The 25,155-nt window shown below is 36.6% G+C and overlaps 1 protein-coding gene across 1 annotated transcript in view; it reads right to left on the reverse strand.

The window, feature by feature from the left end:
* LOC134745116 (regulating synaptic membrane exocytosis protein 1) overlaps positions 1–25,155 on the reverse strand; it is a 115,179-nt gene that overhangs the window by 16,892 nt on the left and 73,132 nt on the right. Inside the window, exons 7-13 of the mRNA XM_063679078.1 lie at positions 15,673–15,819; positions 15,355–15,590; positions 12,069–12,193; positions 6,212–6,380; positions 4,992–5,050; positions 1,685–1,875; positions 1,299–1,473 (exon numbers count right to left, since the gene is read on the reverse strand). Coding sequence (XP_063535148.1) covers positions 1,299–1,473; positions 1,685–1,875; positions 4,992–5,050; positions 6,212–6,380; positions 12,069–12,193; positions 15,355–15,590; positions 15,673–15,819 — 1,102 coding nt within the window. The remainder of the gene's footprint in view (positions 1–1,298; positions 1,474–1,684; positions 1,876–4,991; positions 5,051–6,211; positions 6,381–12,068; positions 12,194–15,354; positions 15,591–15,672; positions 15,820–25,155) is intronic.

Genomic DNA, 25,155 nt, shown 5'->3' on the forward strand with positions numbered 1-25,155 from the left:
TTTAAAATTTTCCCGTTCTGTTCCGTCCTATATGAGTGAGTCATAAGAAATAAAAATAAAAGTATTTAAAAAAAGATTTTTTTTTTGTTTTTGCTCGAGCACTCTTTGTCAGAGTGTTCACATTTCACAACACATACCTATTACCTATTCATACCAAGTTTCAACTTTCTAGTACTAGTCACTGAGCCAACCCGCGGCCTGACAGACAGACGAACGGACAGACATGGCGAAACTATAAGGGTTCCTAGTTGACTATACGGAACTCTAAAAACGCGATAAGTCATAATTATCTTTTTCTGTTTTTCCCTATTTCACAAAAACGTATTAAATTTCACCCTGCCCTATAGCATTGGTTGATCTTATTTGTTAAAAGCTTTTACTTTTTGCTCCAAGCCTTTACTGCTAAAAACCTTACAGACTTAAACCTTCAAAGCCATTTCAAAGCTTAGGAGGCTTTAAAGCTTGAGGCCAAAAGACTTGAGGTTTCTTTGCTCGTAAGCAGCAACACGAACTCTTAGTTCGAGTCATTAAGGTTCCGAGGCTTTAAGGTTCGAGGCTTCAAGGCTCAGCAGTCGCGACTCAAGTCTTGTAGTTTACGCCTCAAAGCTTAAATCCACAACACTAGACCACAGCTAGTGCAACCTGGCTGAAACGTCGGAAAAAAAGTAAAATAATGAAATTTAATCGCGTTAGACCCGTTAATGACATTAATTATGTGTACAAAACGCGAGAGTTTAAAGCATATGTATTTTCACAAGTGCATTTCCCATTCATCCAAGTTTCTTATGAAGAGAATGTCTCCTGGAAGAGTATAAACGCTAAATCTGCATTCAGCAAGTTTTTTCTATACCTAACAAGATGTATTTTTTCCGCAAAGGTATATAAAACATTTTCATGTGGAATTTAATAAGCTTCAATGTACCTTACACCATATTTTTACGGAAAACGAAGATTCCGAGTAAAACGCGAATTTCTCCAAGATGGTACACATTTTCCAAGATGGCGGTGCTTCCGCGCGCGTCCCCAAATGTCAAATGGTGTGGACATGAAGGGGCCTTTAATTAACATACATACCAAATTTCAGGATTGCTCCAGAGATTTCGAGGTATGTCCTAATACGATTGTACTTACTTTCTACCGTATTTGTGTGAACTAAGAAATAAAGGCATGTTAATATATCTAATATAAAGGCAGTGCTGGGTTAAAATATTAATTAAACTTAATAGTATAATATTGTTTACAATGTATTAATATAAAATATATAGCAAAAATCTACAGCTAAAATTGCTAGTCCTCACAGTGCATTCTCCAATAAGTACTGGGTCGATTCCAGGACAGGCGTCCCACAGGGTGAGCTCCAGCGCTCGTCCTGCCAGGAGATCTGCCGTCAAACCGCCGAAACCCAAGGTGGCGTTCCAGACTGGACTGCATGACGCGGACGCGGGGTCTGTTTCAACCGGTGGGCAGCTCTCGCTAAAAGTAACAATATATTGTGGTGTAAAACTGCAAACGCTATAATGAATTATAGATATGGGATGATTTTTAGAAATTCTCAGAATTTGGGGATGAACAGAATAAAAAAATGTAAACAAAGATCCCAAAGCATTATTCCAAACATAAGAAGGGGCGAAATCTAATAAGAAAATGGGGTGTTGTAACGAGAAAAGGAAGACAAGATTCTTACAGTGATGGCAATAGCCTTATTCTGGCGAATGCTTCAGGCTCGTCTCCGTATCCGAGCGTGTGGTCGCGCGGCGGCAGGTCGTCTGCCGCGATGAGCACCACCACCAGTTTGCGCATCTCGCTCTCGAACCACACTTGCAGCTGCGCGCGCGCTGCGGGCCGCTCGCGGGCTCGCTCGGCCCTCTCCTGCTCCTACGTATCAAATTGCCTTGATAAATTATGAATATTAAATTTGTGCAGCGGTATAGATATGTGACCAATGAACCGAAATAACGCTAACACAGAATAAAAATGCGTTTTATATTAGAAACGTAACTTGTTTTACGAAAGTAGCCATTTATTACTCATTGTTTACTGGCACTGGGTCACACTGCTATACACCTTACGTGATCTGCACACATCTACAAAACATTAATTGACGAATGACTGTAGGCACAATAAATAAAGTTAAATGAAAAGGGTAGGTACGTAAAGTTTTGATCAAGACCTAGAATGCAATATCTAAATCAGTCTTGCGGCGGTCGGGGAATGCATATACCTAGTCCTTGATCGAGTAACATGCAGCAACGGTCAGCTATTGTATCGAATCTGTCAGGAGAGACAAACTCAAAATTCCCATTCAATCTGTGCGATTCATAGCAATTGCATTCACATCGCGATTAGTGGGTTCATATCATAACTTGCAAATATTTAACTCATCTCACTTGCAAAATATTTCAATTAAGTCACATGCTTCGGGCTGAGGCATCTCTATTTTAACATAAAGTAATTAATAAAATCGGACGATCTTATCCGCCATGCAGAAAGCGTTGGTCATGCTAATATCGTTTCAATAAGCTGCACTTTCGTATTAGTAAGTACCTATTTATTGGAGTATGATAAATGTATTGACCCGAGACCAATTTCTAGAGCAAATTATCTTATTGACGCTTACTAAAATGTATGCCTAATTATGAATTGAAATCTAATGCAAAATGTCAAGTTTCACTTTACAAAAGCATTTGTTGGATCTATGCATGTGTAAGGGAAACTTTCTAAAGCGTTACGCTACATATTTGCGTGTTTGTTTTGAAATTTTTGGATTTGACATTGGCACTACTGCCGCAGCGCTGCAGGTACTACAGGCACATCTAGTATTCTATTGCGCCGGGATAATTTGGAGAGTGCCTAATTGAACTTTCGTACAGTTCAGATGTTGTTTGTATTTAGAAGCAAGTTTAACCTATATTGCCCAATTTAATTAACTAGTGAAAATTCTGCAGAAATTGCAATGCTTTTTACGATACGATAACAGGAGCATTAGGTACCTCTATTTATAGCAGAAACTACTGTTTACCTACAAAAGAGCACTTACATTTGTTTAGTTATAATTTTGTTTACCAAATTTTGTTGATTGCTGTGGTTAACCGCCCTATCGTATGCAGAATATTACTGTAAATAATGTATGTTTATATAATTTGGTTGGAAGGGAACTGTACGATATAAATTAAAGCAGTTACATAACACAAACAAAAATAAATGCAGTGAAATACAAACATGGACGTAGTTAATATCATAGACGGCGTATGGTTTTAACATAATTTGTATCACACATAAATGTTCCACGTTTTTACTGTGCTCGGTACTAGATCAATGCACATATCCATATTGTGCCACTTCATGCAATTTTCGGATGTTAAGGAATGAGTCGTGACAATCAACTACTGAGCGGTATGTACAACGTGTCGCTGTAGTGTTAGTCGCATGACGTCACAGAAGCGTCGCCGTCGGCGCGCGCCTGTTGCTCAAGGGGTTCCGGCGAGTGCGGTGTGCGTGGACCGTGCAGCCACCACTCCAAGCTGCTACGAGACTAGACGTTGCGTGCGTCTCGGACGCAAGTGCGGCATACACTACGCTAAGTCAACAGCAAGACTCGGACAAACTCGATGCGCAAGACATGAGACGGTACAAACAGGAGTGCGGCGTCGTGGATGCGGGTCGAAGACAACACAATAGCGAGCGCGGCCGGCGGCCGGGGCCTCACCTCGCTCGCCGCTCGCTGCGGCGCGACTTCAGTGCAGGTGCATTGTTTCTTGCGTCTCGTTTTGGCTGCACTTTTATCCTCTCCACTGATTGTGCGTATATTTTTTTTTGTAGTGGTTACGACGTGTCCTTTTATGCCATTATATTTGACTCGTTTATGAAGGTGTACGCTTTAACTAAACTGAAAGCGGCAGCGTTTCTAGATTCACTAGGACTGTAGACATACTGTGTCAAAATGTAGTCACACTAATGCCAACCACGGGTACCTATGACATGATAATTGTTACTGGGATTCGATTAATCCCCTAATCTACTATTGAACATTTAAACTGGTTAGCGTCTATAGATCTACACTTACGTAGAACTTCATTTATGTTTGTCATTTTGCCGGTCGAACCCTACAAATCACATCCGCCCAGCTCCGGTGAAGAGTTAATGTTATTGGTCAGGTGTTAGAAAAAATAAAAATCTGAAAATAAGTAGGTAGTATTTTTTCACACACTTCGCTTAGGAATATGATGTAAACGATAACGAATATAGATAACAAATAAATTTAATTTTAAGTAGGTATATAATTATACTTCATTCAAGTAAACAAACAGAGTAACCCTTTTCTTAAACAGGAAAAGGGTCATAAAGTTAAATTACATCTACGGTCGCAGATAGAAACACTAATACCTTACAACTAGGCTAACGTGGAAGATGTTTGCTACAGTATCACAGCAGAGCAACGAAGTCAGCCCCTGCGCTTCATATCTGTATCCAACATGAATCCGAAGGCTAATCGGCAAGATGTGTGCCGAGTAATACAACAAATAACATTTATTATTACCTTAGGCCTCAACTTGGATAGAGAAGAAAGTATATAATCAGCAGTGGCCGCGCATGGGTCACGATACGACTCGACTCCTCGCTTCACATGGCACAACATGGCGGGAGACACATAACGTCTAACATACCTCACCTCCTCACAGTACAATAACAACGTCATTCATGGATTTCTCATAATCGTATAGTTATTGGATCATCTCATCTTAACCAGGTACAGTCAACTTCATCGGTGTAATGGAGAATTTGTTCAACACAGATGATCCATTAACTTTAGACATAAAGGGTAATTCGAGCAAACCATGATTAAGAGTCTTAATGAATGATCCGAGAAGCGCAGAGGAGTAGGCACTGAGTGACAGTCTCTACTAGAGTACATGAAGGAACGAGCGGAACTGCTCAATGTCTCACGGGTTCACAACACATATCGAAACAATTAAAGCCTATGGGTATTATACCGGGGTTTTCGGCAATTTCCTTCGGGTCGGCGACGATGGTGATTTGTCGGTATCCGGTTCTGTGAACCAAAACAATGTTTGTGCATTACACCACTAATGAGTTTAGCTGCAATAAACACGCATTGGTACTGTTCCTTAATGGTTGTCTTCTAAGAGTGATGGTAGTATCGTGAAGTGAAGTTAGAACTGAGAAGAGACTGAAAAATATAGTGGTACAATGAAATAAAACATTTGAGCTAAAAATCTTGAAGAAGGAAAGGTAAGGTAAGATAAGAATAAATGACAGCGGAGAAAAATGAGAAACTATGCAAGAAGATTAATCGTTTAGAAAGATGTAATAGGAAATTTAAGCGTTGCTTTGCTGCATGAAAATTTTAATATCTATTCTACATTCGAGTATGCATATAATGTGCTGCCTGGTGTATAAAATTTGATCAGTGCCTACGGTATTTAAAAAGATGTTATGCCTCTACAGTATTTACGGTATTGTTAGGATCTATATAATATATGATGTCCCGGTCAAATTAAGATACTCGTATCTATTCTAAGTACTAGTAGATTCCACCTAGGTACTGTAATTCCTTCTGTAAAGCTTTTTAACTATTCTAGCTTCTGTAAAGCTTTTTAACTTCTAGCTAACTACTATTCTAGCATTTAAAACAGGGTAATTCAGAAGATGTGGACCATACGCATTTAGTTAATGATAAGCTACTGTTTCGTATAGTATTTATTAGTGAGATTAACGTTTTGAAAAGAAAAAGTTTTAAATTATTTACATGCATGGTCATTACAGTTAGAATATCGTTAGAATACTTTCGTCAAATACTGATACTCTTTGCTTTATGCGTGACAAATGTCAAATTGAATGTCAAAAGAGTCTGGTTACTTAAAAATCGTATCTCTTCATAATAAAAATGCTGTGATAAGGATCAAAGAGGTTATCTTTCTTAATAAAATTAATCATTGTAGGGTGTCCATTATTGAAGAGAATTAACCCTTCACTTACCAAAAAGTTAAAAACAGGAAAAACGAGTGGTTGTTTCGCTTAAATACGTTAGTGAATGATCCATTAAAATTGTGTGAATTGGGTTCGTCCACATGGCTCACGTCTCATGAATCATCCTGTATATTGTTTTTATTGCTATGGATAATGGGGTAAGATAGAAGTAGGTAAGCGCAACAGGTTTTATGATTTAAGATACAAGTGGAGAGCAATGTACCATATAGGGCATGATGGTGTTGGCTGGAGTGCGTGGCAGGCGTGGCCGCGTCGTCCTGAGGCGGCGCGGGTTCCACTAGGAGCTCTACGCTGTCTCCGCTGCGATCCAGGACAGAGCACACTTCTTCGAAACTGCGCTCCGTCAACGGCACTCCACCCCATTCCAATACCTAATCATAGACATAACATCAGTCCTATAACTAATCATAACATTTGTTTTTTTTTGTAATAATAGTAATTTGTATGAGTTTGCTTGAAATGATTTTTGTTATTATTAAGGATAATTTTAGAATACGATATATATAGACGTAGACTTGTAACATGAAATTGACATGCTTTAAAAAAATTGTAGATATATTATAATCATAACATTTATCTTGATTAATACATATAATAACCACTTAAGCCCTCATTTTAACGCACCAATTTCATATTTAATACTAGCATGAGATACTGGAATTAAATTAAAATTATTTGAGGACTGAAGGGATTGCAACATGCATCGATTTTTTTATTTATTATAAATGTAATTATTATCCCAAAGAGTGTGTTTATAATCAAATACTCTTGAAAATCTTAATTCTTCTACAATATCTATCTATACATATAATAAAGCGGAAGAGGGTCGAAAGTCTGTACATGGAAGATATTCGAAAAAAAATTGCCTGGGGATACTTAGAATCGATAACAGAACACATTCCAACAGTTTTTAGAATTTTTGTCTGTTTATCTGTTTGTCTGTTTATCTGTTTGTCTGTTTATTTGACCGCGCTACAAATGAAAACGGCTGAACGGATTTTGATGCAAACTTTACTAATCTGTCGAAAAAATCCACGGCCAGGTTTTAGGCTATAAAAATTTGAGAAATTTTACCCCTAAGGGGGTTAAAAAGGGGATGAAAGTTTGTATGGGGTTCAAGATTTATTTTAAGCTAGCAATTTGAAACTTCGTAAGAAGATATATTATTGAAATACAAGAAAACTAATTTCAGCGTTTTTGAAAATTCATCCCCTAAGGAGGTGAAATAGAGGTTGAAAGTTTGTATGGAGATCAATTTTTTTTTGAGTGCGTTACTTGAAACTTTGTATAATGAGCATATTATTATAATACAGGAAAAGTGATTTTAGCGTTTTCAAGAATTCGTCCCCTAACAGGGTTAAAAGGGGGTTGAAAGTTTGAATCCATTACAAATGCTTTGAAACTTCTTAGAAAGGTATGATAGACGATTACAAAAAAACTAATTTTGACGTTTTTGGAAATTTAACCCCTCAGGGGGTTGAAAAGGGGTCTTGGGGTGCAAATTTTATTTTAAGCTAGGAACTTAAAACTTTGCAAAACGTTATTATATTAAAAAGCAAGAAAATTACTTTCAGCGTTTTTAAAAATTCATCCCCCATGGTGGTGAAAAAGCGGTTAAAAACTTTATCTTGATAACTATATCATTTTAGCTACTAGGCCAAGTTAGGTATCGATTTTGTATAAATCGGGTATGCCGAATTCATTTATGATATCAAAATGATACCATTCCCGAGTGAAAACACAAAAAATATGAAAAAACTTTTTTTAATTTCTCTTTACGCTTAAACCGCTAAACCGATTTAGATAAAATTTGGTATAGAGATAGTTTGAGTCCCGTGGAAGAACATAGGGTAGTTTTTAACCAAAAAAATGGAGACTGCGTTTGCATGGAGAAGCGGCCGTGCCCTTTCCTCTTAATAATGGTCACGAAGGTGGGTACTTTAAAAAAATCATTTTTCAGTAAATGTCAAACGATTTGGGACTTAAACGCGTTACCATGCCTTGCCGAAAAAAATCGAATCTTTCGCAAAAGTCTCGCAATGCATTGCGGCCACAAGGGGCACGGTCTCAGGAGACTGAGAAAAACCACGGTGAGAGACTCAGTGGCGCTCTAGCCAGGCAGGTCGCTTCGCTTTCGGCTGAAACGGCAAGCCAGCGCGAGTTCGATTGTGATCCCAAATATATCGTACGTAATACATATGTAGGCGCAGATCCTGACGGAGTGTGGCGCCGGAGAAGCCGTGTTCATCCCGCGTATCCTTCTCATTCCGAGCAACTTCCCGTTCCGCTTCAAGCGCCTACAGGTCCCCGTGAGCGTCTGCTTCGCTATGACCATCAACAAGTCGTAGGGGCAGATGCATTTCAAACTCCGAAAAAAAAAAGGGGCAGACGCTTTGACTGATTTGACTGGAGGACCGATTTGGATGACATGATTTTGATGGGAACACCCAAATATTCCGAAATATGTTTTTCCGATTTTTATAACCACGACTTTCATAATCCCGATTATTTATAAGTCCGAAATATCAAAATTACGATTTTTAAAAACACGATGGAATAAAATCACGAATGTGCTATTTCCGAAAACTTAAAATCCGATTGTCACTTGATAGAAAGCTTAAAGTTCCGATTTTACACTTTTCCGAAAATATTTTTTTTTCCGAATTCCTAAATTCTGAAAAATCATTGTCCGATCGGAAATAAAATAATTCGGTATTCAGAAATTCGGTTTTTTACAAGATCGGAAAAATGAAATCCGTGATATTCAAATGAAGACTCACGTTTTAGTAATTATTACGGGTACCTGTCGTGCCGCATCATGTTAAATTCGGCATAAAATATGTTTGGCATAAAAATTCGGCATAAATAAATTAGACAGAACTGCGAACCTGCGAACCCGAACTGTTGCTAGAAGTGGGTTAGGTTAGGTTAGAACTGCGACCCCCAAGAAAACGAACTGTTGCCAGAAAAGTGGAAATTTAAAAATTGGGATATTTAAAATAGGAATCACGTTAATTCGGAATAAGGGCAATTCCGAATTCGTGATTTTGAAAATCGTAAATGTTAAATTCGGTGTTTGCCACCATCGGAATTGTTATAGTCGGAATTATGTAGTTCGGAATTTACAATATTCGGCTTTTTGGGTTTTCGGAAATATAAATCTTCGTGATTTTCATCATTCGTAATTATGACAGTCGGAATTTTGATGGGACGAGCATTTAAAAATCGGAATGATAAAATTCGACATTCTAAAATTCGAAATAAAAAATTTCGGAATTATGTAGTGTACCCGATTTGCATAGGTACAGTCAAGGACGTTAAACAAAAATGGTACTGTATCGTTCGAAATACACCTATACTACTCTATGCCATTTAAATCACGACAAAAATTTGAATAAGGGCAAAAAAAATATTCATTTTGTAGTGTAATTTTATTTAGTGGTAGCAAAGAGGATATAATATTATAGAACGGTACTGTCATAGTAAATTTTGTAACCACAGTAAATTCACTGCCATCTATCGACACACTTTAAAACTAAAAATGAAGATTTATTAAAATACGATAAAATGTATTTAAATATGGATAAATGATCTTTTTTATTTGCATTAATATTTTTTTTATTTTGACCCATGTTTCACTGATATGCGTTAAAATTGTTAGGTAATAACAAACGAAACCGTCAACGCCCTCTATACGAGAGTAGGCAAAAGGTAGTAGCGACATCTGATCGAGAATCAAATTTTCGTGATTTTCGAGGCACGTTTTTTCCTTAGACTGTATCCATCTATTACGGAGTTATATCTATCTTTGGTGGTAGGTACCTAATTGTAAAATATTTTATCTGGACTACAGTCCTCTAGCGTATCCATCTGTCAACTTTACTTTAAGTTCTGTCTCCAGGGGACAGGGAGATAAATTAGGGGTGAATTAGCCGCTTACTGAAACAGACCGAATTCCACGCAGGCGAAGCCGCGGGCACAGCTAGTATATATATAAACCTAAAAGTCCTGACTGACTGACTGACTCACTTAAATCAACGCCCAGCCCAAACCGTTGGACCTAGAGAGCTGAATTTTTCAGAATAGGTAGTTTTCATAACGTTAGTCTCCACTAAGAAGGGATTTTTCAAAATTCATCCCCTAAGGGGATGAAATGAGGGTACAAAGTTTGTATGGGGTTCAAGTTTTATTTTAAGCTAGCAGTTTGAAACTTCGTTAAAAGATATATTATTAAAATACAAGAAAACTTATTTCAGCGTTTTTGAAAATTCATCCCCCAAGGTGGTAAAAAAGAGGTTGAAAGTTTGTATGGAGATCAAACCTTTTTTTGAGTACAGGACTTCAGTCTTTGTTTAAAGGCATATTATTAGAATACAAGAAAAGTAATTTAAGCGTTTTTAAATATTCATCCCCTAAAAGGGTTAAAAAGGGGTTGAAAGTTGGAATCCATTACAAATGCTTATTGAAACTTCTTAGAAAGGCATTGTATAATATTACAAAAAAAGTTATTTCAACGTTCTTAATAATTATACCCCTAAGGGTGTTAAAAGAGGGATGTAAGTTTATATGTAGTAAAAGTTTTCGTTTTAGCTAGGAACATGAAACTAATTGCACAGTGTTTGAAAAGTTTGTATTTAATAAAGTTTGCAGCAGCGGGAGCCAACATTTTTTTTTAATAGTGGACTTGAAAATCTAAGTGTTGAGAGGGATTATATCGAGAACATTTTTTTTTCAGTTAGGGGCAGGGGGAACTTCGTACTTTGTGAAAGACAAATTTCATGCGCTGTATAATTATTAACAAATGATTTACCGTCCCTACTGATATCTTTTGCTGCAAAATGTTCTATGTTCATTTAAAATATATAACCACCAACATATATACAAATCCACGCGTACGAAGTCGCGGGCAACAGCTAGTCCTTAATAAATACACTTATGCAAAGTTGTACCTATAATGAGATGAACGAGTGTCAGCGTTTAGTAAAATTTGTATAAAAATCGATGACTTATATTGACCGGGATATAGACCGTGATTACCTTTTGTATTATTTGTGAGCTCCCGATATTTCGACGCAGTTACATGCATCATATTCACGGGTGAATATTAGTCTAGTGAAACTAACCGTGAATCATTCAAAACTCTAAAAATCGATGCTTAAGTTATAAAATCGTGTGATTTTGAAAGCCAGATAACTGGACTACAACATTACAAGCCTTTTCCTATTTTTTCTCTTAAAGGCAACAGAGAAATTTAATCGTAAATGTAAACTCGTAAAATGTCCATACATTCGCCATATCTGTCAAAATTCTTCGTTGATATAGATGCTCGCCGGGGCTCGTCAGCCGGTCGTGTTGCTGGACGTGACAATTTGACATTTAATTTTGAGAAATATATTGACAGAAAATCATGTACAACTGAAAGATATTTTTACCGAAACTACAAAAACCCTATCAGACCGTTTGAATAAAGCCTCTTTCAGTATAATGCCAAATTTCAAATAATCACAAAACTGTTCGCGTTTCCTGAAAAATATAATTTTGCGTGTAAACATGCGATAGTATTTAGAAAATACAGAAGGTAAAATCAAGTTTTTGTAAAATTTACGTTATGGCGCAGAGCATCAGGGCGGCTGAGATTTCTCCCTACAAACTTTCTGTAAGTTTTTCTTACCTACAAAACTTCCTGTTACTTTTGCACTATATAGGTATTCATCGCTGGTTTACTCTTATAATTTTATATTGAACACTTTAAAGCACCGTGTAGACGGTTCAAGAGCTTGCATGTTATATTCGCCACATTGCTAACTACATAAGTACAATGAATTCAGTCGATCGACCAATTACCGCAATGTAACGAAAATGGTATGCAAGTTCTTGAACCGTCAAAATTACACTTTAACAATAACATGCCTACTGTACCTAAATAAAAAAACACTGATCACGAAAACAGGCATCTACTCGTAATATGAAAAAGTCTTTTAGCCAATCTATGCTTTAAATGAAATGTGCCAAAGGTTGTACATATGTTGTTACATTTTATAAATGAAATGACGTTATACCTTGTCACCCTGTTGTAAGCCGGCCACGTCGGCGGGTCCGCCCGGCACAGTCCACACTATGACGGCCTCCCGGCGACCGCTGGCGTCCGGCTTGCCCCCCACGACGCGCATGCCGAAACCACGTGCTGCGTATGGAAAATTATATAGTATTAGGACGAATACCGCACCCAATCACTATGCTATGCCTTATCTCAAGCCATACACTGATATCAAAATAATCAAAATCAGACCAAAAATGTGAAAATTATGCATCAAAATGTAGGTATTTGCTAGAACAAATGCATTAAAATTAAAAAAATCGAAATTGGTCATTTTCAGGATAATCCGCATAAGCTTCTAGTATGTTATTTAGCAATAGAAAATTTATAAATTATAATTCCATTCCAAAATATCGTTTTCATGTGTTTTATGTAATGTTCTTTCATTTAATACCCAATAATTAGAACTATTCTTTGCATAATATGGCGCGCATGAGTTTTTTTGGTACAACTTCCACAGATTTTGTCGGAAATTAAAAATTTAAGCTGTGACGTATAGTTGAATAACTGGTTTCTTTTTTATTATACGCAACATTGTTATAACGTTTTTATTTGAGTTATAAAATATATATACATGAACTTTTTTCCTAAAAAGTGTTTTTTCTTTGTATGTAACTCTTAAAATATACAATGTTTTTATAAATAAAATAAAATAAAAATAAAATAAAAATAGCCTTTATTTCTACTATTACTACCTAACAATAGCTTAACTTACAATTTAATTATATAGTTACTTTATACTTAAACAATTAATTACTTATATTATATGATTGTTCTTCAACAATTACATATTAGTAATAGTAGTCGCCTCTGTGGCGTAGGCCTCCCCCATGCGTTTCCACATTTCTCTGTCGCGGGCCTTTTGCATCCAGTTGTCGCCAACTATTTGTTGAAATGTATCCCTCCATCTTTTCCTCGGATGTCCAGAATTTCTATTTCCATCATACGGAAACCATTCTGTCAGCCGTTTGGTCCACCTATTATCTTCCATCCTACATATGTGGCCTGCCCATTGCCACTTAAGCCGCCGAACTTTTATCTTTGCATCCTCTACTTTGGTAACTTTCCTTATTTTGTCATTTCTTACTCTGTCTGATAGTTTTAGTCCGAGCATGCTCCTTTCCATTTTTCTTTGGCAAACATTAATCTTTTCTTCGTCTGCCTTTTTCAAAGACCATGTTTGACAACCGTATGTTAAGCACGGTAGTATTGCCATGTCGAATACCTTTTTCTTTATGCCAATATTAATAGAGCCGTTTTTCATAATTTTTTTATGTCCCCAATACTTTTTCCATGTTGTAGATATTCTTCTTTGTATTTCTTTTTCTGTGCTATCTTCAAACGACACTATTTGTCTGAGGTATATGTACTCTTTCACATATTCGATTTTTTCGTTCTCTATAGTAATATCTTCAGGTTTTCTATTAGTTAAAATCTTTGTCTTAGATTTATTCATTGTTAGTCCAGCTTTCTTGCTCTCCATTGCTAACTCGGTGATCATACTTTCCAGAGCTGATGGACTGTCTGCAAATACCACAATGTCATCCGCGAAACGTAGGTGGCTTAGTAGTTCGCCGTCGACTTTTACACCTTTCGCTTCCCAATCTAGACGTCTGAAGATAGATTCTAACACAGCTGAAAAGATTTTTGGGGACAAAGGGTCTCCCTGTCTCACTCCTTTTTGTATAGGGAATTCCTTACCTTCCCGCTCTAATCGTACTTTGGCGTTACACTTTGTATATAAATTTGTTATTATGTTAATGTATTTCTGGTTCACTCCTTGTTGCGCTAACGATTTCCATATGGCTTCGAAATAAAGAGAATCAAACGCTTTCGTATAATCTATGAAGCACATGTACAAAGGTAGCCTGAATTCTTTAGCCTTTTCTATTAATTGAGTTATAACTTGTATATTATCTACCGTCGAAATTTTTTTGCGGAACCCCGCTTGCTCACGCGGTTGGCATTCGTCCAACGTATTTGTTATTCTGTTAAGTATAATTTTCGAAAACACCTTATATATATTTGTCATGAGACTAATTGGTCTATAATTTCCGAGCTCGCTCCTATCTCCTTTTTTATGCAATAGTATTATAGTCGATCTAGACCACTGTTCCGGTGTTTTCTCTGATCTTAGGATATTGTTGAAAATTACTTGTAGAGGTCTCAGTAGTGAAGTAGACAGGGATTTTAACAATTCATTTGTGACGTTGTCTTGTCCGGGAGCCTTTCCATTTTTTTGAGTTTTTATTGCATATTCTATCTCTAGAGATAAGAATTTCTGGGGGCTCGTTGTCGGTGTCGTTTTGGAATTTTCTTGGTTTTGATTCGATTCAAAAGAATAGAGTTCCTTATAAAATATATTTTTTTTATAAATAATGTATTCACGAATCATAATATATTTAATAACCTTTCGTCTGATGTAGCACACGTGTATATGACTCATGATATAGTTATAATTTAGATTTTGCAAATTTCGGCAGCGGTCACATGTATGACTCGATTATTTGTCACTCAGGCACTATAGAGATTGTCTCCCAGCAGTTTTATGATCCTTTTTATATTGCTAATAACATACTAGAAGCTTATGCGGATTATCCTGAAAATGACCAATTTCGATTTTTTTAATTTTAATGCATTTGTTCTAGCAAATACCTACATTTTGATGCATAATTTTCACATTTTTGGTCTGATTTTGATTATTTTCATATCAGTGTATGGCTTGAGACATCAGCTTTAATTTTGTAGTACATTGCTTTAACGTCCGACTTTTGGTTTGGTTGAAAAACCCAAATAATCGAATATTTTTTTTCATTATTTTGATTTATTTTTAAATTTCTCTTAAACTATTATATATTTTGGTACATAGTGTATTAGTAAAATATATAATATTTTATTGGTTTTCGTTTAATACCCCAAACGTGTATGTGCAATGCATAGTTTGGGTGCAAAATGCAATATTCGCAACGAGGCGGGAGTCATTTTGATGACGTCATTCCGCTGAAGTAGATGGCCGGCGCCGCTGTCTCCCGGCAGTTTTGGAGACCAAGTACGATGCCCAGTAACATATTAAAAGTTAAAAGCGGTTTCCGGATCTGAACTATATTCCCATAAGGCAGTGCATTTGAGATGAGAGAGCAAGATATTGCCATGGTTTTCCAATTAAGTGCTTCAAGTACATTACATACATTTTATACATAAAACGATCAAGTAATTGACGCTAAAAAAGTAAAATAACTAAAACTTACATCTTTTGTCATTAGGATCGCGACGCAGCGAGACTCGTCGTGGAGAGCGATCATCGACGTCGTGTATGACGATCTTGATCGCCTCCGCGTCAACCGACATTTGTCGCGCGGCTGCAGCGGCGGCGGCCAGTGCTGCAGCCGAGGGGCCTGGCGCTTCCGAGGGGTCTCCAGTGCGGGCTAGAGCAGCCATTGCACTGAGCGCCCCCGTCCTTTGTTGAAGTGCGGCTATGTCTGGGCTGATTTATTTAAAAATAAATATATGAGTATGATAAGTTATTTCCTTTGTTCCTCTGGTATCCTAAATTAATTGTGACTTACAGCTGACTACCGCGGCGCCTGATGGGGCGGTCTTCGTCCACGGCGAGTCCGGCGATCGAAGGCGTTGATTCGGATGTGTCTTCTGTACGGTAGGAGCCTCGACGCGATCCTGCTCCCGCGCCGCCGACCACGTCCACTGCTGATGCTCTGTGGGCATAAAACAAAATTAACAAAACTTATTTAAACATCCTTTTTGGGATTATTCTGAAGCAGTTTTACACTGCTAAATAATGTTTTATAATAAGTAATAACAGTATAATGAGGAGTCAAATTCTTCCGAAAAAATTCCGGTTTCGGACGCTACACCAGGCGAAATTCTATTAGTACAGGGCAAAAATGACCTACTAGTATCGTCGTATTCCATATTGAACGTGTTAAATTGTGAGCCATCAATCACTGTTTCTACGGCTACTAACGGGAATAAAGTTCAAAATGATGATAAGTAGAACCCTAAGCGAAAACGGGAAATATACTTCTAAAAGTTTTTATTTCCGCCGCATATGTAGCTCGCTTGTGAGAAGGGTCCAATATGTTCGCGGTTATGTGGATCGTATTTGATTAATGAACGTTGTTTTGTCCTTAGTACACCAATTTTATTATGAGTTGTGTGAATCATTGTTTAGTACAACATAAATTCAGAGCCAGCCTGTCGGAAGAAGCATGCACCATTTTATTTAAGCTAGCTAAGAAATCAATATTCTAAATTAAAACATTTATACTGCAAGTAGGTCTCAGTGATATAGTAAATATCATGAAAATACATAGAGGCAGTATATCTATAATTACAACAGTCAATACCCGGGTAACTTAGTATTAGTTAAATCGACTATGTAATTACGTATATTTTTAATATAATTTCTAAGGATACCTATTACATAAATGTGTTTTGTTTTACAAAAAAAATACATACGAAATATCTTTAGGGAGGGCACAAAATAAGTAAGTACCTAATAGCTAATAAGTAGTAGTACCTATTATGTCAGTATTAAACAGTAAAAACTGTTCGATTTTATTAATAAGACACAGTAACAAACATTAGCAATAATAATGTAACTGTACCCTCAAGTATGCATTAAATATAGATTCACTACTATACCTAGTAGTTTATGAAACTGATACATAATGAGAGGCCCTAAAACATAAGTGTGGAATCACACGAGTTGCATACACTACTTTATCTACACATATATCATAAGTACTCTAAGATGGGTTCAGAAGCCATAGAGAAATGACCTGCATTGCTACTAGTGCTACCTGTAAAATATCTATAGACTATAAAAATAAATTTGGACAAATACAGAAACAAACTACTCATATATTCGACTAAAATGTAAATTACAAACAACTTTTCACAATTCTACTTTCGTAACAGAAAAAATGAAAATGAAAATAAAAAATGAAAAATGATTTATTGGGTACACAACAGGTTTTAACTAGGATCGAAACAAGAACCTTCTTTTAAGTAAAAAGATACTTGTGCTAGAAGGCTCCGCTCTTCTATTAAAAAAACCAACAAACAAATGACAACAGTAAAGCGGCAATTCGATCCTCCATCTTGATAATTTTATATAAATATTCATTCTTTTATCCCCGGTCGGTCGGTGGCGCGTCTATAACTACTTGTTTATACTATGTCTATGGTCTTGTAAATTCGGATCTTAGTGTTTCTGCTAAGAAGCCTGGACACTTGACAAGACTTTGTGCAGAGCTGCACCGCACCGCAAGGCATTCTGAATGCGAATGTCGATTTCCTCGTCACGGGTATTGTTGTTGAGCTCCAGGTCCAAGACTGGCGATTCAAAGATTCATTTAAGATTCATTTCTTCTTCTTCTTCTTTTAAAATTATGGCTTCAGCCCAGTGGGACTATTTCGCCAGTATCAAGGTATTAAGAGGTTTAAAAACGACAAAAATTGTACGGTTGTACAAGACAGTGTACGGTGATTTGTTAGCTCTTGTAAATCGATAGCTAGACTTTACAAGAAGCACGTGGACTACCGGCCGTTGACTCCAAGATGGTGGTTAAACGCGCTTCAAAATTAATTCTCCATTCACTGCACACTACCACATTAGTTTACTGTATAATAAGCTATCGATATTACACTTTAAACAATATTAATGAGCAAAAAACAAAGTAATTAATCACGATGCTAACTATCAAGATGGCGCTCGAACCGGAAGTCCTAAGATTCATTTATTTCGTCATCATGGGTTACATAAGGTGTCATTTCGGTAATATATTAGGTCCATGAGCCATGGTGTGCCTTTCGGCGTACGATATAAAAATATAACTATACTAAAATACCTAAAGGGGCCCACAGACTATCAGTCCGCCGGGCGATATCGGCCTGTCAGTTGTTCGGAACTGTCAAATTTTTGTTCTAACTGACAGGCCGATATCGTCCGGCGGACTGATAGTCAGTGGGCCCTTTAAGAGTACACGCTAAAATATTCTTAAAATAACAACAAACACTTAAAATATAAGGCCAACCTCACATGCAAAAAATTAAACTACCTATATAAAACAGATGTCAGAGGTGTGTTTTTAAAAAGAAGCATGTCAAAATTGTCAAACAGTTAACAAAAGAAAAAAAATATAGTAAAAATTTCTACATCATTCAACACATTCATTAATAAATTCATTGATCGAGTAATAGGCTTTTTCTATTAAATACATTTTTAAGGCTTGTTTAAATTCTTTAAAGCCCTCCTTACCCCGAATTACATTTGGCAATTTATTATAAATTTTTGGTGCCATTCCTAGGACACTTTTTGAGACTAATTTTGTCTTGGATGGGATACCAATCAGTTTATCACATCGTCTCTCATTAGAGAAGTATTTAAATTGGCCAGGATTACTCTTGACAAATAAAGCTATTTCGAGTATATATAAACTAGGAAGCGTGAGAATTTTCAACTCGATAAAGTAGGGTTTACATGAATCCAGATATTGCAGCCCGCACATGGATCGTAAACACCTTTTCTGTGCTCGAAATACTAGTTCACGATTAGTGGAGTTGCCCCAGAAAATAACTCCATACCTGAGCGTTGAGGAAACATATGCGTGATAAGCAGTCAAAGCTGTTGATTGGCCCACTATTTTTCGCAGCATAAACAATGTGTATGAATATTGGCTTAGTTTTTTGCAAATACTCTCAGTTTGAAGTTTCCAGGAAAGATTCTTATCTAAGTCTTTGTGAGTATATTTTAAATATGTGTTTATCCTGGATATAACAGGCCTACGGTAATTCCAAAGAAGTTGTCTTTTGCGTTTGGAGCAGGTACGTATGCCTCTGGTTATCCATTTTGGCTTTTTCAGTAGTGTGACTTTTACTCGCTTCACAGGAAAACACATATCATAAAAAAATTGAAAATTACTAATAAAAGAGTCATAAGCAACATTTGGATTATTTGCCATATATGTGCTATTAAAACTAAGCTGTTCTAGACAATTTATAAATTTAACTATAGTGGGTCAACCAAATCTTGTCAGTAGAAAAAGGCGGCAAATTTGAAAAATCGCGGGTTAGCAACACTGTGTTCGAATAATTCCGAAATCGCCTGTCATCTTTGTCTTATCTGTGGAATGTGGATCGCCATCTTGCTTGTTTACATTCTGAATCGTCTCTATTTTATAAGAAAATTCTGTTGTCATCATTAAATACCAATATATTAAATAAGATTGTGCAAATGTGCATGAACTTAAGGTGCCTACAATGTAAAATCATGCTCATTGATGGTAAACATTTCTAAAATTTGAGGTTATGACAATTACTGGAAGAAGTTTATTTTATTTTTAAAATAAATAATCACCAAAATATCAGTTGTTTGTTTTACTATACAACCGTATAAAAAATTTACACAAGTATGTGACATTCTTCAGGAAAAGTACAATTATTTACATTAACAAGTGGCATATTCATTCTCTTCAAGCTCCTTCAATTTCTAAACTAGCGTCAAAAACAGCTCCTATCGCAGTGCTGATATTCTGTTTGCTCCCTATCTATGTCTTCTAAATTTACTTGTCATATTAATTAACAATATTAACATCGTTTTTACTCCATAATAATAACAATTTCAAAATGTTTCAATAAAATATAAACCGCGAGCAGCAATTTGAGTTGACGTACGAAGAGCGCGCTCAGCGGAAAAAAAAATCATTTTGGGGTTCGATGACTTCGATGTACATTGCTGCTTTTCTTAGCGCAATACTGCATGAATACTGCTCTTTGAGTGTTGCCCTACTTTAGTTTGCTTTACATTGCTACTGACAAGATTTGCTTGACCAACTATATATTATCCTCTACATAATCTCTTTTCTCTATGAACCAGTGCGTTAGGGCACATGTTTTCTTTACAGGAAATTTCATGGTCTGAGAGTGCTAATTCAAGGATTTTAAACTTTCCTCCTCGTATGTTATGCAAAAAGTTGTCTATGCAAGTGTTGCTTACTGGACGAGTTGGTTGTTGTATTCCTAGTTTCATGTTATAGCCAGCTAACAGATTTTTAAAATTGTTTGTTGTATTACTTGTATTATTTTTCTTTAGAATATCTATATTAAAATCTCCGCATATTATGACTTTTTTCTTACTATAACAAAATTCATCCCAAATGCTACTTAGTGTGCTGAAGAACGTTTCTACTAAATTCGTGGCCATGTTGGGTATACGGTAAAATAAATACAGATAATTATAGTTTGATGTTTAGTCAGCTCAATGGCGCAGCACTCTACAACTCCTGGCATACTAAGGGATGTGATATTTGAGAGATTTTTAAATGTATGCATTTTATGAATTAAAATGCAAGAGCCACCTTTACGGACATTTGTTGAGAAGTTAGCAGCTAAAACATAATTTGGTATAGTTAAGTTTGCCTCATCGCCTGGTTTCATATTGTACTCAGAAATACATAAAACATCTACCCGTGGAACATCGTCTAGGTCTTGGAGTTAAACAGCTAGAGTATCAGATTTACTAATTAGTCCACTAATATTTTGGTGTATAATTGTTAGTTCATTATATACGAAAAAAATCCTTACAGGTGTTTACGCTATCCTTGCTACTGTTTGATGTGGAGGGGAGGTATCGCTCTTCACAGTTTTTATTTAAAACCTTGAAATAGTTGGTTATTTTATTAATAAATTAACTTTTTTAAAATTAAACATCACTCTTTGGCTGTTTTGTAACTTCTCTATATTTTTTCGCAAGTTGAAGTTGATGATCTTGATTGTTGGGTAAACCATTTACAAGATAGTTTTCGGTGTAGTCGAAATTATCTATTGTCTTATTAATCATGGTAGCGCGGTGACTTAGATTTATCTGGCGATTGTAGTAGCTGTTTCGAACACTGAGGTCTACATATGGTACAGTTCGAGAAGATCTTCGTAAGAGCAGCGATCTTATAATTTAATTTATTCTGATTCAGATAAAAGAGTTGTTTACTACTACATTGGTTAATAAAATTCTAGGTTTACTTAGCTTTGTTAACAACACCGCCAGCTCAGCTAAAAACTTCGTCGGATTGTACTCATATAAGGCATAAGACAACCCAGTCATTCTTCTCGAAAGTTTGTTCTGTGATGGTAGATTGTTTTACTATAAAATCAAGCGTCGCGTTAGGGTAGCTTTCACCCGAAACTATGTACTGTTTGGGATTTTTGTATTTTCCTCGGTGACGCAGCACTGACGGCGCCAAATTTCTTGCTTCTTGATCTCCTACTACGTAAATTTTCCCGTCGTATTGTGTGTAACTTAATGCTTGAATTTCCTTGGTGCCTGTTATAGGCTGGTCCATTTTCGGATCTTCTTGAGTTTGCTGTCTTAGTTCATGTATTTTCCCATCGTATCGTATCGTTAAGGGGCTGATACTTTTTCGAAGGGTCTGTAGTGGTTTTTGGTTGTTGTGATCGAGAGGAAAGCAATTGTTCAGCCTCAGGTTCAGCAGACTGATCTTTTATTGGAGTTGACTGATCATCAGATTCCTTGTTAGGTATTTTAGAGTGTGAAGATAATATTGATGAGTTTTCACGTATAAGAGAAGATTTTCTAATGCTGGTGCTAAGTTTGTGAGGGGTCATAGTACCGATAACACGGGGTACATTTTCAGCCATAATTTTTTTATACATTTCGATTTTTTTCTGCTGATCATCTACTGTTTTTTTAAGTCGTGATCTCGCCATTTAAATTATCTATTTCCTCGTGGGCGGTTGCTAATTGCACCGATAGGTTACTGACCTCATGCTTCAGGTCGATTATCATTACGTTTTCCACTATGGAAATATTCGGTAAGCTGCGATGTGTCTCGCCATCTAACGTTGAATTGTCAGTACTCGAGTCAAAATGTGTGGCGCTGACGTCGACTTCTTCCTGCGAGGGTGAGTTCAGCACAGGTATGTGTTTTTTCGTCTTGTTATGTTGTCGTGTTCTGGAGTTTTAATGCTAAGCATCTTGTTTGCCTCAGGTGAGCTGCTGCTAGGCGTCTGCGTTAATTTATTTTTATTTTTTGATTCAGCGGTGATGCAGGCAGAGCATTTCCAGTTTGATGCATTAGGTGTGTCTTTTGTTGTTAATTGTGACTATTTTGTTCCAGCGCTGCTAACTTCGAACGTTTTCTGACATGTGGTGCATTTTAAACGCATCTTAGTTTTATTTTGTTTCGAAGACATTGTCTTGGTGCTCATTTTGCAACAACAAGTGACACCTAGCGACTTTCCAAGGCAATACGTCTTACACTATGGGATAATCTTGATTCTTTACTCAAGTATTTTACGCTTATTTCACAAGATGGCGCTGTAGTCAATTTGTGATAGTTTATTTAGTGGTTTTGGGTTGTCACTGGCAACACAAGTTTCGTTTTAGCAGGTGGTAGAATTGCTTATCTGTCAGCAGCTGTCACTTAGTGCCATCCAATCAGTCGTTGTTTAGGTTAATTGTACCGTTAGTGTTTTGGTGTGAACGAAAATGAAATCCTTTGTTTTATGGCAGTTTGTGCAATTCAAAATAAACGGCGAAAATATATGAGGCTCACCGTGATCCAGCTGAGTGGTGATACGTGATGGTTTCTTCTTTATTGGATTCCAATGTCACGGGCAAGGTCATTGTTACATCTTGATAGTAAATAATCACCGATTTAGGCGCAAATACACTTTTTTCTAAATAAAATTTCACAGAGCTCTTATTATTGATGTTTACGTAGCTGGGGTTGCCAGCGCTCTCTGCACAGGACCAGAAACTGCACAGGACCGGGATCAGTCGCAAACAGTCGTGTTGGAGGCCAAGACACACTTTGGGTCGCTGCGCCAGAGGAGTAAGTAAGTAAGATTTTTTCTCTTTCAGTTTCACTCTTATACATTTCGGTATTTCGCAATCGCCTCCCACCTATGATGCCACCCGGTCGGTGATAAGGACAAAGCATGGCACTATTTTCTCTTTCCTCTTATAGTGACTTATAGGAATCGCAATAAGACTATCTTTCTCTATCAAAGAGTGTCAGGCCCTTGATCAAGACCATAGACATAGTATATATGTCTATTGTCTGTGTGTGTGTTTACGAATAAAGTATTCTATTCTATTCTATATACAAGTAGTTATAGACGCGCCACCGAGCGACCGGGGGTAAGAAAAAGAATATTCATATAAAATTTGGGCAGCATAAGATTTTTTCTCTCAGTTTAACTCTTATACATTTCGGTTTTTCGCAATCGCCTCCCACCTATGATGCCACCCGGTCGGTGATAAGGACAAAGCATGGCACTATTTTCTCGTTCCTCTTATAGGAATCGCAATAAGACTATCTTTCTCTATCAAAGAGTGTCAGGCCCTTGATCAAGACGAATGTTTCTTTTTTTTAATTATAGACAAACGAATGAAGTCCCTATTCTCATGTGACTCGAGATCAAATCTCGTGCGGTTTATATTAAAAAAACATACTGAATTGACGTTTCGTATCGATAACCGTTTTAATATCTATGGTACTAGAATAGACACCCACTTGAGTTCCGACAGCTGTTCCAAATTTCAACTCATAACCTTACAAAAATCTATAATGTAATATAACACCTGTAACATAACCGTAGGAAATGCTGGTCATTTCCTACGGTTTCTGAACGCAATTTAGAGCACTAATGATATGTGCGTAGCTATTATGTGACTGCTACATAATGAATGGCAGTAAAGGCATCATCGCAAACTTATGCTAGTTACGTTAAAAACAACAAAACAAATTATTATTTTTACTTACAAACTAATTAAAAGATAAACTGCACGTCAAATTGCGGCAAAGAAAACTTTTTTCACGCATGTCACGCAACAGTAGTTTTTTTTAAATTCAGAGACAAACTAGAGTGGGGGTCGATTGCCATATCGTTCGATACCATAACAAGCGAGATTTGTCCATGAAGTTATACCCTAAACAGGAGCGAACTGTCACTTTTTTTGCCATACTAAATTGAACCTTATCACCGAGCCAGAAAAAGCCGGTCCACATGAGATAGCAAAAGTGGGTCGCGGTGTCCCACTCGCACATGTTGCCAATGTTAAAAAAATACCATTTTTGTAGTATTTATATCAATAACTACTAAAATTAAATACCTTCTCATATTATTTAAGTGCTATATTCAGAGTGCGGTTCTGATATCTTTTACGTAATTTGTAAATAGTTATAATGTCAATATTATTAACTGATTTAACCAAGCATGTGCACAACAAAAAATACATTAATTTTAATATGGTAGACATTGTAGTAACTTTGAATATTAATTGGTATCCCCAATTTGATAAAGAAATTTTCAAAATACATGAATGGCGGCGCTCAAGATTTATTTGCGAAATAAAGTATAAAATGGGTAAAAGATGTTGTGTGAAAGGTTGCAGAAGTGAAAGTTTTGTTGATTGTGGTATATCTTTTCACAGGTAAGCCTCAACTATTAAAGTTTACGATAAAAATACAAGAAAACATTGTCAAACTCATTAGGGTGACTATGATGTCGGCACGATGTGAATCGGCCTTACAGAGTTCTTATTACCTACGTACTTACTTAATGTAAAAATAAGTTTACCTAAAATCTTTATTTCGGCATGTTTAATTATTTGGTTGATAGATAGATAGATAAATGATTTATTTGTGCACGTAATGAGAGCTATATAATTGCCAAAATTTAAATCCAAAATCCTTAAATATTACAGACACATTTATACATAGGTAATATTCTATATAGGTTGAACATACATTTCCGTCAGTACACAAAGGCGGCAAATTAAAAAAAAATGGTGCAATTAACTACGATGACGCTTAAAGAATAGCTGAAGTGTGCAAAAGAGAAGCCATTACGTATATGAACATACCATGAGTGCGACAGAGGCAGACTACAAATGAAAAAAACGTGACCATTTTTAGGGTTCCGTACCCAAAGGGTAAAAACGGGACCCTATCACTAAGACTCCGCTGTCCGTCTGTCTGTCATCAGTAACAGCTTTTATAACGACT

The sequence above is a fragment of the Cydia strobilella genome, chromosome 11, assembly GCF_947568885.1.
Source record: "Cydia strobilella chromosome 11, ilCydStro3.1, whole genome shotgun sequence".
NCBI classification, from domain to species: domain Eukaryota; kingdom Metazoa; phylum Arthropoda; class Insecta; order Lepidoptera; family Tortricidae; genus Cydia; species Cydia strobilella.